Here is a 16,943-nt window from a genome sequence, read left to right as displayed (position 1 = left end):
AGAATTATTCTACAACGTAGGCTTTTATCTGCACTAATAAAAATGTTTTATGACAGAAGTTAAACGGGTAGTAGTTCTGCTAATTGCCCTATAGTGGAAAAGTAAAGACTGCATGATCTGACTATGAATCGAGATTTAAGACTGGAATATTTCACTGTTTTAATCTCTCTGTCTCCCACACCCTACCCAACTTATAGATGCATTCAATAGGTTTGAAAAGGTACCAGCAATAATGGTGAAACATCAGGCGCCAGAGATATGGCTTTCAGTGGCTTGATACTGGGGTTTCGGTTACTAGCCTGCTTTTAAAGGCAATTCACAAAAATCCCAGCAGACACCTCTCATCATCTGTCAGAGAAGATCCACCTCAACTGGGAGGCGGGGAGAAAAATGAAGATCTTTGCAATTCAATGGATCCCCATGGGTTTATATATATATATTTGGTTAATGGGAAAGGGAGGGACATCAGGGTGGATTTCAGGAGGATCCCTTTGATCTGATGAAGAGAGGTCATGCTTTAAATGACACAACAGGTAGGGGGAAGAGAGGAGAGTGCAGAAGCGTGCAAAGATCATGGCGTGGGGTGATGGGAGAGGGCAGGGGGAAGGATAGTGGGGAAGGGGAGCAAAGGCCATAGTGTTTAAAGGGGAAACAGGGGGCGCGCCTCTCACCCAGCTTGAGGAGCCAGCCCTCGCGATCAGGGTTAAAAAATGTGTGGGTCAAGTCGTTCCCATCATCCTCTGGGATCTTGAAGGGCTCATTACGGATGCTGTCATAGAGATTCTAGCAGGAGGGGAGGAAGGAGAGTAATTACAGGCAGGAACTCTATTCCTTTCCAATTTGGCAAGAAAATAGGTATTCCTGCATGTCTGTTTGAATTTCCATGGCACAGTGACCATAGTTGATTGACTATACAATGGAGGAGATAAAATAATTCCAAAACTTACAAATGAAACACACTTACAAATGAAAGCAAAGCATTTAAAATGAATGTAGAAGAAACTGTAATTGCAGTAATGGCATTATGTTAAAACAGTGTATGAGAATAGAGACTCCCAACCTTGGCAACTTTTAAGATGTGTCGACTTCAACCCTGCAGAATTTCCCAGTATAGCTAGTTGGGGAATTCTGGAATTGAAGTCCACATGTCATAAAGTTGTGAAGGCTAGGAAACCAATATAAAAGTACCTCAGAACTGGGCAGAGAATGTTTGAAATGGTAAAAAAACCACTACTTTCCTCCCTCCCACTAGCCTTAAACCAGAGAATCATCTAGCTAAAAAAACAAGCCCTGTGTTCACTTTGCTAACTTCTCACCCGCAGTAACTCCTCCGGCAAGTCACCCCCATCATTGATACCACGGTTCATAGTGATGAACCTCTCAACTGTGGGCTTGTCTCGGACATTGGGGTTGTGAAGGCTGGTGTTTAGCATGATCACGGCAAAAGAGAGGACATAACACGTATCTGGGGGAACAAAGAACTCAATAAGCATTTCAGAGTTTACTTCTACGCATCTGAATAGGTGAGATATACAATTTTTTCTTCAAGTTCTCACTAGAGGATAAACTTATTGTGGGAAAAATATTTGAGGGAATATAAGTTATGGAACTGAAGCTCTTTTCTTTCTTTTTTTAGCTGTTCTGAAATGCTGTGAGTATAGATTCTTTAAGAGGACCATTTCAGGCTACTCTAGAAAAATAGAATGTGGCAATGACCCTGGAAGACAAACAGAAGAGCTGCAGCCTAAGCAGTTATCTTAGCCCATCAAAGCGAAGGCGACTTGGTAAATATATAAGAAGGGACCATCCCTGGTTTTCTATAGAATAAGGCACTGGAGAAATTATTTTCAGGCTTGCAAGATTCTGCTAATGTAATAATAATAATAATTTGAATATTCTATAGACATTTATAGTTCTATAGATATTTATATATTCTTTAGACATTTATAGTTATTGACTTACCTTAGTTATTGCACCCAGTTTCAGCAGTCCAACATTGTCAGCAGTCCACCTCTCAGCAATTTGCCTCCTTGCAGCTAGTTTCACTTTCAGTTTAGCATGTGGCCAGCCTGCCTGCAGCCTCAAATCAGTGGAGAGTCGGGAAACTGATAATGAGTTGCTTGTGCTAATCAGGCTCTGCACTGATTAGTACAAGCAACTGTGGCTAGGTAGGGCTACATTCAATGTACAAGATGCATCCAAGCTTTCACCCTCTTTTTTGAGCTAAAAAGATGTGTCTTATACTCTGAAAAACACCATACTTAGCTCTTACAATTCAGATAAGCAAGTATGTGATTCAAAGGATAACTATAACTGTACTTATAATAGGAATGGTTTAAAGTAGGCTGTGGCCCAATGCAGAACAATCTAGCACCATCTTTACAGAGATTCTAACAAAGATCACCATTTGAGACAATCTAATATCTGATTCTGCAGGGTAAAACTGATCCCTTGAAAGTTAGGATCAGTCCACTCCAAAGTAAACAAGTTTTGGTTATAGAACGAATTTGGCTAACTGCGGCCTACATGAAGGTTTTTCTTCTTTCCTGAATCCCTGCTTTTCAGATAAATATTTATTTCTTAGTTACCCTTTCATGCAGGAAAAATCTAAAGTTCAAGGCAGTGATAGCCTTTCCCAACTCCTATTTTCCTACCAGAACATTTGCATTGAGCACAGGGCACCATAACTGTACCATTATCTGATGCAGTAACAGACAATAACAGTAGGTGTCCTTGGTGCTCTGTGACCTTGGTTGTTTTCTTGCAGATGTTTCATTACCCAAGCTAGGTAACATCATCAGTGATAGTGATAGCAAGAAAACAACCACGTCCAGAGAGCACTGAATTACAATGAGTTCTCATCTCTTCTAGCTATTGAATATTCTGGGGGGTTTTGTATCCAAAGAACAATGTGTTTGATAGAGTGTGCAAAATGTGTGACAAAGTGGAAGGGTCAGGCAGTGTTCTGGAACCTTTCATACAATTTAATAAGTTTTCTTTAGAGGGACTTTGGCTCTCACACTGAAAAAAGTGGGGGGTTTTAAAGCTTTGTACTTTTATAGACATTAATGAATCTTTAGTTCTTGCAAGCAGGAAAAATATGCTCCGCAGGCAAATACCAGTGAACTCACAGGGAAATAAATGGCAGGAATGCCCTGGTAATCAATATTCAGAGTTTGATTCAAATACTGCCCACATTCGCCAAAGAGGGTTTGTGGTTCACAACTAAAGAGGCCCACATTCTCTCTCTCAGAAAATGCTGTACCTGTAGACTGAAAGACTCCAGGGTTGCACAGACAGTACCGCTGGGCAAAGGCTTCCATCATACGATCAATTTTCTGGGCTTCTCCTGGTAATCGAAAACTCCACAGGAATTGCCTACAAATGGGAATGGGAAGCCATGAATGAAGACACTCATTGGTCTGATGTGAAATATAGGTAATCCCAGTGGCAGGTTGCATTTGCCTGCAAACCAGAGTACTGTGAGCACATCCTACATAGTTTATGTATGGTATGTTGTGTGTATGTTTTTTAAATTATGGGTTTTTAGTTTTTTAAATATTAGATTTGTAATGAAGACCAGCTGGCTGGCGTCCAGAAGAATAACAGAGTCTACGGAGAGGGGCGGCATACAAATTTAATAAATAAATAAATAAATAAATAAAATCCTCTTGATTCATATGGGTGTGCCCATGTATGCACGTCCCTTGCACGATTTTGCTTCCGCACATGTGCAGGAAACAAAAACATGCCAAAATGTGTGCGATTTCAGTGATTTTTTTGCTTTGGCGCATGTGCGGAAACAAAACAGTTGAAAAATATCAAGGAAAAAAATGGCACCGCCCGACGGACAGGCACCGGAGTGGTCGTGCGCAAATTGCGCAATTTAGCAGCTGCTACTGCACCAGTAGGAACCTACCACTGGGTAGTCCTCAATTTACAGCCACTCATTTAGTGAGAACTCAGTTGCAATATCTGTGAAAAAAAATGACTTCTGACCATTCCTCATGCTTGCTATCTTTGTAGCATTGCCACGGTCACATGTTCAAAAATTGGATGATTGGCAACTGGAATGTATTTATGATGGTTGCAGTGTCCAGGGGTCATGTGATCACCTTTCGCCACCTTCTGACAATGGGAAAGTCAGATTCGCTTAACAACAGTGTTATTAACTTAACAACTGCAAGGACTAACTGAACAACTCTGCAAGAAAAGTTGTAAAAACTCACTTAATAACTGTCTTGCTTAGAAATTTTGCACTTAATTGTGGTTGTTAAGTCAAGGACTACCTGTACTGGATTCTATATTTTAAAAACTAGAGATTCTACAGATCTCATTATATAAATTGATTTCATATCTTGGAACTTTGCATCCTGTATTTTTCTACCCTTTTTCATTAATTTCCATTTGATTTTTAGCATTTCCTAATACCCATGATGGCAAACCTATGCATGTGGAGCCATCTCTCCAGGCACGAGGACCGTCGCCTGTTATTCTTCTGGACGCCAGCCAGCTGGTCTTCATATGTGTGGGAGCACCGGAAACTTGAAGAGCAGCCGCCATGGAAGATGATCTTCTAGTTTCTAGCATGCATGCATGCATGCATGCGCGAAGACCAGGTGGCCAATGTACTGAAACCCAGAAGAGCAATGGGCGACAGCTCACGTGCCCAAAGCCAGGGAGGGGATCCCGGCAGTCGCTTCCTAGGGGAGCAGAACCGCCTGTCAGGAAGGGTGGGCTGAGGCATCTCTCCCTCCCCAACCGAGCAGGCTTTTTACGTAGCCCCAACCTGTGGCATTGATGTGTTTGCAGTCTGGAACATCTGACCGGCTCGGCTGCACAGTGTAATGTTTGCTAGCTGCAAAACCAGCTGCCCAGCCTGTCGGCCGCAGCCGACCACACATCTCACACTGCCGCTTCTGGCCAGGATGCTGGAGGAGCCACTGTCAGGAAAGTGAGCTGCCCCAGTAAGACTGAAGAGCACAGTTCCTCATGCATGGAGATGCTGCAGAAGGCCCCGCTTGCTGGCGGGGCAGCTGGCCGATTGCTTCTGCCCCTCACCCTGTGGCTGTTGCTCGACGCCTGTGCAGTCCTGCTGTCCCAAAAGAGCAGCAGTGGTGGCCACAGAGTGAGGGGCAGGAACAACCAGCCAGCCCCCGCAGTCGCTCCCCCATTGGCGAGCCAAGCCCTCAGCAGACTCTCCATGCATGGAGAGCTGTACTCTCCTCCGGTCCTCTTGGGGCAGCTCGCCTCTTCAATGGCGACTGCTTCAGCATCCCTGCCGGAAGTGGCAGCACAAGAAATGCCCCTCCCCCAACTGGGAATAGCAGGCAGGGTGGCCGGCTGCCCTGTGCACCCAAGCCAGCCAGGTGTTCTGGACCACAGACATGTGTCAGTGCCACGGGCTGGAGCTGTGCTAGAAGCCTGCTCGGGCAGGGAGGAATGGCTGTCAAGCGCCAGGGTAAGAGGTGCGCCAACCAGGAACCAGTCACGCTGCTTTGGCAGAAGGGGAGGGGGCTGCACTCGCTTGTTCTCGGTGGTGGGCTGGGGAGGGCTTCATTGGCATTCTTCTGGTTTACCGCATGCACACCGGCCAGCTAATCTTCATGTGCGCCAGAAACTGGAAGACCAGGTGGTGCACACGGGGCACTTTTCTGGCATGTGGGCATGTGTGCTGCCGTTTTGGCAGTGCCAAAAACTTTTGCCAACATTCCCCTATATCTAGCTAAGGCTGAAGTGCTCCTCACAATGGGAGATCACTTCAATTTTCCATCTAAAATTACAAATTTTGCATGTTTAAAAAACAAATTCAAATTTAGACTGTGCATTCTTTATTCGGAGAGACTGACTTTTTCCTTTTTTACTTCCTTCCTGTATTCTTTTTGTATGCGAGGCAGATGCAATTGTCTAATAATATCAAGGCTATTCTTGCAGGATAAAAAGTGTTCAAAATAAGTCTACCTTTTGCAGCTGACTGACAGTAATTTTGTCAATCTATGGTATTGAAGTGCTGCCTTAGGTGTTCTGAGATTCCACCCAAGGAGCCCACTTTTGGATATTATCTTTATTTTCTTTTGCTACAGTTGTTCTACTTGCAAGTCTTAGAATTTTATGTTTTTCTCCAATTGGTTTTCTTCTCTTCTGTTGCCTCCAGCTGTCCACTACCCAGATTTTGTTTTGTCTTCTCAACACTTTTTAACTTTGGGAATTGCATGGCAGGTGATTGTTTGAACTCCAAAGTCCCAGAGCCCTTTAGCTTCTTCATTTTCTGTTTCTTTGTATATTTTGGGATGCCACTGTTTGTAGTCAATCTGTGAGACCTTCTTGTAACAGCTAACCAGGAGAGAGCATTGGCGGTCTGTGCTGTCTTCTCAATTCTGACTTTCTATGCATTTGTTCTTTCAGGGTTTTGGTCTCATGCACTATAATTAGCCTTTGTCACTGAGATGCATTACCTACAATGCAGTTGGGAGATAAAGTATAACCAAAGATGGAAGGCCAAAGGACCATCTATCCATCTAGAAACATACCATTATAGTTAAGAAATGGGGTATAGTGATGTAAAGAAACCATAGTAGAGATCAGTGATAGTGAAATTTTTTTGGCTCACGTGTCAAAAAGATGAGCGCCTGTTAGTGCCTAAACCCATGCCCTCCACCTGCTCATGCACACAACCCCTGCACTGTCCTCACGCATGCACACAACCCCTCCCACACACGTGTGCACAGGCTGAATTGAAGCCTTCAGAGTCCTGATGGTGAAAAACATCCGAATGGACCAACTGAAGTTTGGAAACGAACTATTGGTTGGCTGATTATGCCATTTTTCGTCATCTCCAGGCTTTAGGAGGCTTCCCTGAAGCCTCTGGAGTGCAAAAAACAACCCAAAAAGCAAACCAGAGGTCCATTTCCCCAAACTTCCAGTGCATGTTAGGCCCTTTTTCACACCCTGGAGACAAAAACAAAAAAAAGCCAAAACAGAAGTCCGTTTTTCCAAACTTCTGATTTGTCCATTGGGTCGTTTTTCACACTCTGAGGCTTTGAGAAGCTTCCTGAAGGCTCCAGATGGCGTAAATGGCTTTCCCCAAGGCTGAAAATCTGCTGGCAGGGCACACATGCATGCTGGAGCTGACACAGGGCAACACCTGACGTGTTTTCCGATATGGCTGAGCGTGCCATAGGTTTGTCATCACGGGTATAGATTTGTTATAGAGAAGTATAATAAATGAGACAAATACCAAAGGGTGGCATTCTTACAAAATTAAAGGAAGGGCTGTGGGAATTGATCCGCACTCACCTACAGGGCTCTGAGATGGGTGAGGCAAGAGCAGAAGTGGCTGTTTCAGGCAAGCTCCACTTCCCCTTTAGCAGGAGAAACAATATATTCTTGTTCTTACTCCACTCCCCCCTCCACCAAAAAAAAAAAAGATAGGAAGAAAGGGTACCACAGCCAAACTGCTGAAAAACTACAGTAGCTAATGACGACTCTAATATAGTAGATAGCTGAAGATTTCCAGACTCACCTGAGTGCTTGCACTAGATTGAGGTCAGTAAATTCATGCAAATCAACAAAGGCATGGAGCACACCAATATTAAAGTCCTCCCTGAATAAAAGATTAAGAGAGTTTGTATTAATCCTGCCCTTTGAAGGGACAGTTATTCCTACCATCCCAATCACTGAAATGTTTACCCTATTTTTTTCCTTCCCTCCTGACCTCTTCAATTAGCTAGCACCCAAATTTGTTCTTCTCTGACCCCTACTTTCTGAATAAATTTAATATCTATCCCAGTTCACTATCTGTGCTCTTTTCCAGTGTCCCAGGAAGTTCTGTACTGTAGTTTAATCTTCACTATGTTATCAACAGCTACAATAGTCTCTCTCTCTCATTTGCTCCAACCATCATTGCTGTTCTTACTCACCTCTCACCAAGGTAGTCCCCAATGGCTGTCTTGTTAAGGCCTTCCCCTTTGTAGAGGAAGCGAGCAATATCCTCAGGTGTGGAGCGCAGAAGTTCATTTTCCACCAGGAATTGTATTCCCTAGAAAAGGCAAGGAAGGGAAAAAAAATGTAGAACAGACACAAACACGTTCCCGTCCTCAAATTATGAAATCTCATATAGATTAGTGTGTGTGTGTGTGTGTGTGTGTATGCTTTATTGATTTTTACAAATTAATCAATGTGGTAAACATGTCCAACAGACCTTCCTTCTCCTATTTTCCCCACAACAACAACCCTGGAGGGTAGTTTGGCTTAGAGAGAATGAGTGGACCAAAGTCATGCAACTGTTTTTCATGGCTAAGCTAAGACCTGAACTCAGTCTCCTGCTTTCTAACCTGATGCCTAACCATTAGACCAAACTGGCTCTCTGGGTTTCTCAGCTGGGTTTCCTGCCCCTCAATCATAGAATTCTATCCTAACCAGTCCTGGGGAAGAAAAACATGATTTCTCATTCCCAGCAGTTCCTGTGTCATCAGGAAACATTTGTTTTCCCTTGGACAAATCTTTAGATATCATAACATGCAAACCCTTCACTCACTTACTTTTTTGGGATCCATATTGAACTTCTTACGCCCCATCCCCATCTTCCGGTTTCTCTGTAGAGTTTTACTGTCCAAGACAAAGAATCATACCTTTGACTCTTATAGAAAGGAACTGCAGCACTTTAAGCTCATTTAGGCTTTCGAATACACATGCAGGTAACCCTCAGTTAACGATAGTAATTGGGACAAGAATTTCTATCACGAAGTGCCACACTCAGAGTGTGACAACACACGATGAGCAGGCTCTGTTGCCATCTTTAATCAAATGCTGCCAAACATTAGACAAGGACCCACTTGCTTTAAATCATTCCCAGATTAGTTCCTCTCAGCCCTGAGCCTTGGAAGATAAGGGGCTGCCTATCTTCTCCCTCCATCTCTGCTCTTTTGGCCACTCTGCACAATGACACTTCTCAGAGGTGGTGATAGCGGTGGCACATGGGCTAAAGCAGAGGCCTGGGGCTTTCAGTAGCCCCAATCAGCCACTACTGGGCTTCTATTTCAGCCCCAACTCAGGCCTCCTGAAGCATTGCAAAACACACAAAATTTAGAGAAGGGCGTGCTTGGCCTTGGGAAGGCAGCTTGGCACATCCAGAAGCTGCCTCACTTAGAGCAAGGCTAGCACACTTTATCTACAGCTGAAGGAAGAAGATAGTGAAGGCTAAGTGAGTATGGCAGGGCTATCGGAGTGCAGGGCATCAGAGGCTTTGTTGTTGGTATTTAAAATAAATAACTCCTTTCTGGTAATCATTTATTTTCTGTCTCTCAAGAATGATGCTGTCTCTTTGTCCTCATAATATAATACAAGTAGCCATGAAGTATATACTTAATTCAGTTTCCCAATCTAGAACAGAGAAACCTGCTTTTACAAAAAAATCATGATTCCCCCAAGGCAAGGGAAGACGTTCAGCCTAATATTTCCTACAATTAAGGCTTGCAACCTAATAATAAAAAATTGTCATTTACTTAGGTGGATTTTCATTTCTCTAATTCACTTTCATCAGTTAAAACTGCATGACTATGCATCATACAGTTGAAGAAAGTAGTATATCTAATGAGTTTCAACTGGGTTCACACAAATAATAATAGGTGCTGTCTTTATAAAGACATTCCTTCTACAAAGATATTCCTTCTATCTCCAAAAGAACAGAATACTTAAGATACCGATTGCAATCATTTAACAATAATCATTTAACATCTGCCTCATAAAGTGATGAAAAACTAGTTTTATAGCCAATCATTGCATTTACAACCTTTGCAGGTCTGTAAAGCAAAGGAAAGTTTAAGTAATATTGTAAGCACAGTTGTGGTTTCATTTTGCAACCACCTCATTGTTGTTAGTCCAAGTTGTGGTTGCTAAAAAAGAACTATCTACAATATTTATATAAAACCTTTGCTCAATGAAGGGCATCTTTTTAAAAAAATTAAAGACCCTGACACAATCAGAGGCATCCACATTTAGAGATTTCAAAAATAGTATCAATGAAGCCACATTATTTGTATTATATATTAAAAAGAAAATCTCAGAAGTTAAAGAAGCAGCCTCTAATTAGAACAGGCATATCCTGAGATGACTCAGGGACTCGTGTTTAGAGAAGACTGGAACAGTCTCAGAAAAGCCTGTCTTGAAATCATAATGACTTGATTATTTGTGAAGAGTTGTGAGAGTTGTGAAGTTGCCAAGATTGGGAAGCCCTGCCTTAGACAATCTTCTTTAGGGAGAAGGAATCCCTCACCTTCCCTCATTGGCCTCCAGCCCCTCCACCTCATTCATGGCTTCACTGAGTTCATCTCTCAAGCGTTGGATTTCCACCAAGAGCTCCTGCTTCCGTCGCCGGATGTTCTCCAACTCTAGCCTCTCCTCTGGTGTCAGATCTGGAGGCACTGCAATGGAAGGAAGGGAGCAGACTGAAGAAAGCATACTGTTCTTGTCATTTTGAACCATTAGAAAAAGCTAGTGGTCTCTTTTCCAATGAGTCCACATCAATGTAATGGGTTTCAGTTACCTTTACCTACAAAGTTTGGAGATGTGTGTGCATGTGCTTTGCCCGCTGCTTCTGTGCATGCACAGATCGTCCATGATGATGTCCGGGCAGGTGGTCGGAGCATGCCACCATCATTACTGGTTCACCAAACCAGGGTGAACTGTTAACAACCCACCATGGATCCACATCGATATTCATGCTTCCCTTTCAGGAACTTGTTACAGTGGCATATAATCAAGAGGATACAGCCCTGTGAGTACATGACACTGTCACTTAATATTTGGGCAGTTGCTTAGCGACTGTTCAAAGTTCCAATGGACTTCTCCCCAAAAGGTACTTATGACTCAGTTCTCCCCCTCCCACGATCACATCTGCAATTTTTGACATTTTACTGATAATCAGCATTCACTTCTGGTTTTCAGCAAAGGGAAAAAAGGTTATAAAATTGGGCTGGTCACATGATAACTGATTTATGGCTATTACAACTTACGACCATAATGGGCAAGATCTATTATGATTGTAAATCTAGGCCAAACAAAATGTGCATTTAGTCTTAAGTATCAGTCATTTAAGGTAGGCCAGATCAGAAACAGATTCCACAGAGCTTCTTCAGTCATGGCTGACTGAAGTTCATGAACAAGGACCTCTTTGAAGAATGGGGTGTAGACTGGTTCCTTTCTCACTGAAGAACAAGAGCTTCAGAGTTTGGCCACAAGAGCTCTTTATGAGGAGATCATAAAATTACGGGTCTCTCGTGGTTTGAGCACTCAGAGTCGAGTATCAGCAAAGTTCTTCCTAAAGACATTAAGACAACCAAATTCACTTGAGAATTACATTCAGAAATGTTTCATTTCACTATTTTATGGATATTGTATACCTTCAAGTTGGCAACTCTAATTTGACACCTGGTGAATTTTACCTTTTTCCTAGGATTCAAATTTAAAATAATATACAATTATCAAAAAGAAGAAAAAATAGATTTGGAGACCACAGTGTTTATTTTTGCTACAAGATTTGAAAAACAAGTGTAAAAATTAAATAATATACTCACAGGAAATGACTGAAACAAAACTAAACATATATTTTTGGAGCTGAGGCTAGATGAAGGCTGCAAATGAATACTAGAAGGAGTTTGTACCCAGTTGGTCAGTCACTTTTTTGAAAGGAGAGGCCATATAAATGTTAATAAGTAAATAAAAATCCAACAAGAAATGGGTAATTCAGTATAAACTTTTATCTTGAAAGAAATTTTTGAAGCATGACCTGAAAATATTAATAATAATACCTCAGAAAAGATACAGATTTCAACAGAGAAACTTTTAGAAGATGATGAGAAAAACTTTAAAAGCCCTTTACCTAATATATGCATTAGAGTTTGAAAGCATGGGGGAAAACCTGATATTAACAAAGTAGGAATACCTAAGACACATTTTTTAAAAAGGATCTGGATTTTGAACAGTTGTAGCAAGAAATTTTGGGAAACCTCCTTATGGAAATTTCAAACTAGACTAGTGGAAGCTTTGAAAACTCCTTTTAAATATCAAAAAATGATGATCAAATCTAATATGCCATAAGAAGATTTAAAGGTCAAGATTGCACAGAGCAAGAAAGAAAGAAAATATTGAATTATTTGACCAAACTGTTTGATATTTCTACTGAGTTCTACTGGACCTTTTTTGTTGAACTAGGAAGATTTCTTGATTGCATATTAATAAAAGTTAGACTGTGAGTTTTTGTTTTTATTTGTAACTTTAAAAGAGAGTGAAAAGTCAGTATATTAGCATATGCTCAATGCGATAGTTGGAAACTGTGTCTACAGAGAGGGGCGGCATGCAAATCTAATTAATAATAATAATAATAATAATAATAATCATCATCATCATCATCATCATCAACAACAACTATTTAATTATTGTTTTTGTTTTTTGTTCTTCTGAGTTTTTCTTTTCCCCTTTCTTATAATTTGGTTTACATTGGTTTTTTACTATACTGATTAAAAACTTCAATTAGTTAACAAAGAAAGAAAAACATTCCACAGGAAATCTAGAATTACATTTTATTGAGATAGGCTGTAACAACAGAACCTTGCAAATCTTGCTGCATTTTACCTTCTCTCCCTCTTATATCCTAGTGCAGTGATGGCGAACCTTTTTTCTTCCGGTGCCGAAAGAACATGAGCGTGTGCTATTGTGCATGAGCGAGTGCCCATACCCATAATTCAATGCCTGGGGAGGGCAAAAACAGCTTCCCCTGTCCCCTGGATGCCCTCTGGAGACCAGAAATGTCCTATTTCCCAACTTCTGGTGGGTCCAGTAGGCCCATGTTTCTCCCTCCCCAGGCTTCAAAGCTTCCCTGGAGCTGGGGGAGGGTAAAAGCATCTTCCTCCATCCCCTGGAGGCACTCTAGAAGCCAAAAATAACCCTCCCCGAGCCTCTGTGCAAGCCAAAAATCAGCTGGCTGGCACACACATGCATGTTGGAGCTGGGCTCGGGCAACGGCTCGGGTGCCAGCAGATATGGCTCCACATGCCACCTGTGGCACCCATGCCATAGGTTTGCCATCACTGTCCTAGTGAATCAAACCCGCCTGAATCTCTTGCCAATACTATCTTGCTGCCCAGGGCTTAAGGAATGTTTCAACCTTTTTCACTTATATAATAATGTGTCATTAAAGTTATCTTCTCAGCTTTTTGTTATTGTTCCCTTATCTCAGCAACTTTATTACTGTCAGTTTATCTCTCAGAATTCCAGCATGGGGAGGTGAAGTACACACATCTTGAAGCTAATGAAGTTGACAAACATTCGTCTATACCCAGATCCAAATGAAAACATCCCTAACAGATGGTAGTTAAGCCATTCACTATCCAATTGCTAAAATGAATTTTTCTTAGCATCCAGTTGGAATCTATCCTCTCTGCTTTGGGCCAGACAAGTCCATGCAAGCCAATCTTCAATATGGTATAAATACTTATTATCATTCTTTCATCGTCCATGTTGTTTACATCAAACTCCTCTTTCCAGCTAGGACTTATGACCAACTTAAAACAATTCCAATCTTGTTAGCAGATGCCAAGCTTTAAAGTGGTTATTCAAGATTAATTTACAATGTGTGCGTAAAAGGTACCAAGCTGTCAAGAAATTGAAGTTCACAGGTCCAAATGTTGATCTCTGGATAGTGCCTTTGAGTCATTAACACTGGCATAGTCTACTTCACAGGGTTGTTACAAGCAGGAAATGAGATGAGTAGAGAATCAGGTATGTTGCAAAGGGAAGCAAGAGATATAAAATAATAATAAAAAACCTTTGCAAAAGCCACTTCCTCTAGGTCTAGCATGTCCAGCTTTCAGCTCAGAGGCACACCCAGAACAAGAACCTATAATGAGCCAGCCTGCAGGTATGGGCAATATACACATACACAATATACCCTGAGTAATTCTTAGGTTTTATGTTTGCTTGGAAAAGCAGTTGGGGGGCAGTGCATAAAATCCAAAATCTTTTTGACTTACAAAAACTTTAACCTTGCTTTTATGCTTGGGTCAATATGACCTGAAATGAAATTTGAGACCCTGTAGATTATTTTCCATGCGGATCTGAAACTTGTGATTAATTGACTTTTCCTCATTTGAGGGGTTCTTACTATGAGTGTGGGATTTTTTTCGTTTTGTTTAATTTTTGCTACACGCTGATTGTTACATTTTGTTACACACAAAACAGCACAAGTGTATAGTAAATGGGAACACAACAGCAGGGTTAATTCAATTCCAAAGAAGAAATTCGTGTTTCTGTGTGTTGCTTAATAATTTTATTGAAAATGTGAGGAGCCCAGAGGTAATGAAAATCTGACACCTATAAATTATTTTATTATTCACTAAATATATATGCCACTCATTTATTTATTAAATGTATATGCCTCAGTTTGAGGCAATTCTGGACAGTCAATTCACTTGATTAAAAACGATTATTATAACGAATTATGCCCTACACCGTTTTTAACCAAGACTTTTTTTAACCATCCCTTGGCAGCTCATGTACATTTAAATGAAAAAATATTAATAAATAAGGTGTGGTATTATTAGCGGGGTAACATGTTAAAAAGGATGAGCATCTTATGATTTACAGTAGACAATTCTCCCCCCTTTTCCCTCGCACCATGGTTGGATCCAATCACAAACTGCCCCTTCCCTCCAAGGAATGGTACAGCTTCCTATTTAAATTATAACGGTGCTTTTTCAGAGCCGTCTCATCAATTCCTCCAGTAGGTTGCCAATTCTCACCCTCCTCCATCTCTTTCGAGAGCAGCTCAGAGTCCCATCCTATTTTATCTAATTGGAAGTCTCAAACAATGGTGCGTTCCAGTCTCCCTCCTGTCATGGTATAGCCTAAAAATCCCACCCACCCCCGCCCGATTCATGTACATGAGTCGATGGAACCAGTCGCACCCCTATCGTTAAATGAATAAAATACCGATTCCCCCCCTCCCATTATGGAACGTGCCAACCCGGCATTCTCCTTTTATTTCGCATGGTTTACTCCAGCCTCACCCCTCTTTGTAAGGATCGGCCCCGCCCCCTACGCAACTGGTACTGAATGGCTCAGTCCACCCACTCTTTTTCCTATTGTAGTTATAGGGCGGGTCTCGTAATGGCACTATCTGCCCGTTTAGCTCCCCTCTTTAAGGTCCCCAAAGGAAGAGTCTTAGGGAGCCCTACCATAGATACCGTCCTCCATGACGTCCAGAGTGCCCCCAAACAAGGCCAAAGGGAACCCCAGTTTCTTTTCGCCTCCTTTCTTCGGGGCTGCAACAGCAATGCCCTCCCTTCAGCAGCCGGGTTCTAAACTGAAAGGAACGTTCCGCCTCTCATGAAAAGCGTAGCCAATAGGAAAGAGAAGTCTCGAGAGTAGCCTCCTAACAGCTAGGAGAAGTAGCCAATAGAGAGCGAGATTTCATAATTTTACATGGACACTCGTAGCAACCAATAGGCATCCTCGGCATGATATTGACAGGAGAGTTATTCAATGAAACCTTACACTAGCCCACTCGATCATTTCTGTGGCTTTGTACTTTGAACCGGTCTATTCTGTGCATGTTTCAACCAAGATATAGGAATCCTAGAGTCCTTTAGATAATTTGTTCAGTTGACTGGATATTTCTTTTGTCTGATGCCTCCCTTCCCCCACAAAAAAAAAGGATTCAGCGATCTCGATCCAAACAGCTGCATCTCCTATTTTTGTTCCTGTAGTTCATTTCCAGTTATGCTAACTTGTCATTCTCATAAATGGGCAGGCTTTGTCTCTGTCCCAGGGGGAAAAAAACCTACTGTATTCAAATCTCATCCTCTTCTATTTGCACGTTTTTCATCCTTTGAGTCTTGCCCTCCTTGTCTAACTGTCAATCAAGATGAGTGAAGTGTCAGCAACCCAATCGAGGCTGGCCAATCGAGTAAAGGGGCTGCAAAAAAAAAAATTCCTCCTCATCAGGAGATGCGGCAGAGGACAGGGTTTTCCAGCCTGGGCGACTGAGACGTGGTACGCTTCAGCTTCCAGAATAAATATGTTGGCTGGAGAATTCTGGGAATTGAAGTCCGTGAGTCTTCGAGTCGGCCAGGTTGACTTTTGCGCTGTCTCTTTGCTGCCATCTTGTGGCCAGTTAGGCTTTTGCAACCCAAATTCCATAAGCCTGCCAGAATCTTAGTGCTAGTGTCACCATGAACACAACTACGTTTAGATGCCACATCATGAGACATCATCTCATCCCCATCCTGCTGCCGAGATGCCTTAAATCATCTCTAGCTATTCTGGTGTTAAAATCACACCTTTATTTTTCCCAGCACAAGGTGATTGTGAACACTATCAAGCACAAGTCAGGACTTCAGTAATGGGCAGCCAAATTTTTTACTGCCACACTGTGGGTGTGGGGTTTTGTGGGGCTGTGGCTTGCCGGCATGTGACCAGGTGGGAGTGGCTTGAACAATCATCATCGTTCCAGTGAACTGTTAAGTCCTCGACTTACAACCTCACCAGTGTTGCTTGCTGGGGTGACAATTTGCTTCGCGTTTCCCATGCTCTCCTTCCTGGGTCGCCCGCCCCACCTCAGGCTAGGTAGCTAGGCGAACAGGTGCCAATCAGCTGTTGAGAAAAGATGGGGGAGGAAATGGGCCCCCTGCAACTCCTGCCGGTGCTGGTCTCCCTACCACTTTCCAAGGAGGAGGAGGAGGACGACGGGAGGGGATGATTTAAAAATATCAGAAAGTTGAGGGAGAGTCACAAGGTTATTATTGCCGCATGATGCCTTTTCATCTCAGCTGCGGGCGGAGGGCTTCACGAGGGGAAAAAGACCGCAGCCCAGACCGCTTCGGTGCGGCTTGGCTCTCCTTTTTTCCCCTGCTTCTGCTGCTGTGAGCTCCTCACTTTTTTCCTCTTTT

At 42.4% G+C, this 16,943-nt stretch overlaps 1 protein-coding gene across 3 annotated transcripts in view; it reads right to left on the bottom strand.

Moving 5' to 3' along the window:
• CYTH2 (cytohesin 2) overlaps positions 1–15,359 on the bottom strand; it is a 45,691-nt gene extending 30,332 nt beyond the window's left edge. For 2 of the 3 annotated variants that reach the window (XM_070729100.1, XM_070729099.1), the window contains exons 1-8: positions 15,231–15,359; positions 10,274–10,421; positions 8,541–8,607; positions 7,920–8,038; positions 7,523–7,603; positions 3,266–3,378; positions 1,317–1,465; positions 671–783 (exon numbers count right to left, since the gene is read on the bottom strand). In XM_070729100.1, the coding sequence (XP_070585201.1) occupies positions 671–783; positions 1,317–1,465; positions 3,266–3,378; positions 7,523–7,603; positions 7,920–8,038; positions 8,541–8,607; positions 10,274–10,421; positions 15,231–15,249 (809 nt within the window). In that variant the 5' untranslated portion in view covers positions 15,250–15,359. The remainder of the gene's footprint in view (positions 1–670; positions 784–1,316; positions 1,466–3,265; positions 3,379–7,522; positions 7,604–7,919; positions 8,039–8,540; positions 8,608–10,273; positions 10,422–15,230) is intronic. The other variant, XM_070729101.1, reaches the window with a different exon arrangement.
• Positions 15,360–16,943: the final 1,584 nt, after the last annotated feature.

Source organism: Erythrolamprus reginae, chromosome Z (assembly GCF_031021105.1).
Source record: "Erythrolamprus reginae isolate rEryReg1 chromosome Z, rEryReg1.hap1, whole genome shotgun sequence".
Lineage (NCBI taxonomy): Eukaryota > Metazoa > Chordata > Lepidosauria > Squamata > Dipsadidae > Erythrolamprus > Erythrolamprus reginae.
Note: the sequence above shows the minus strand (reverse complement) of the source record. Positions and strands in the feature narration are given on the sequence as shown.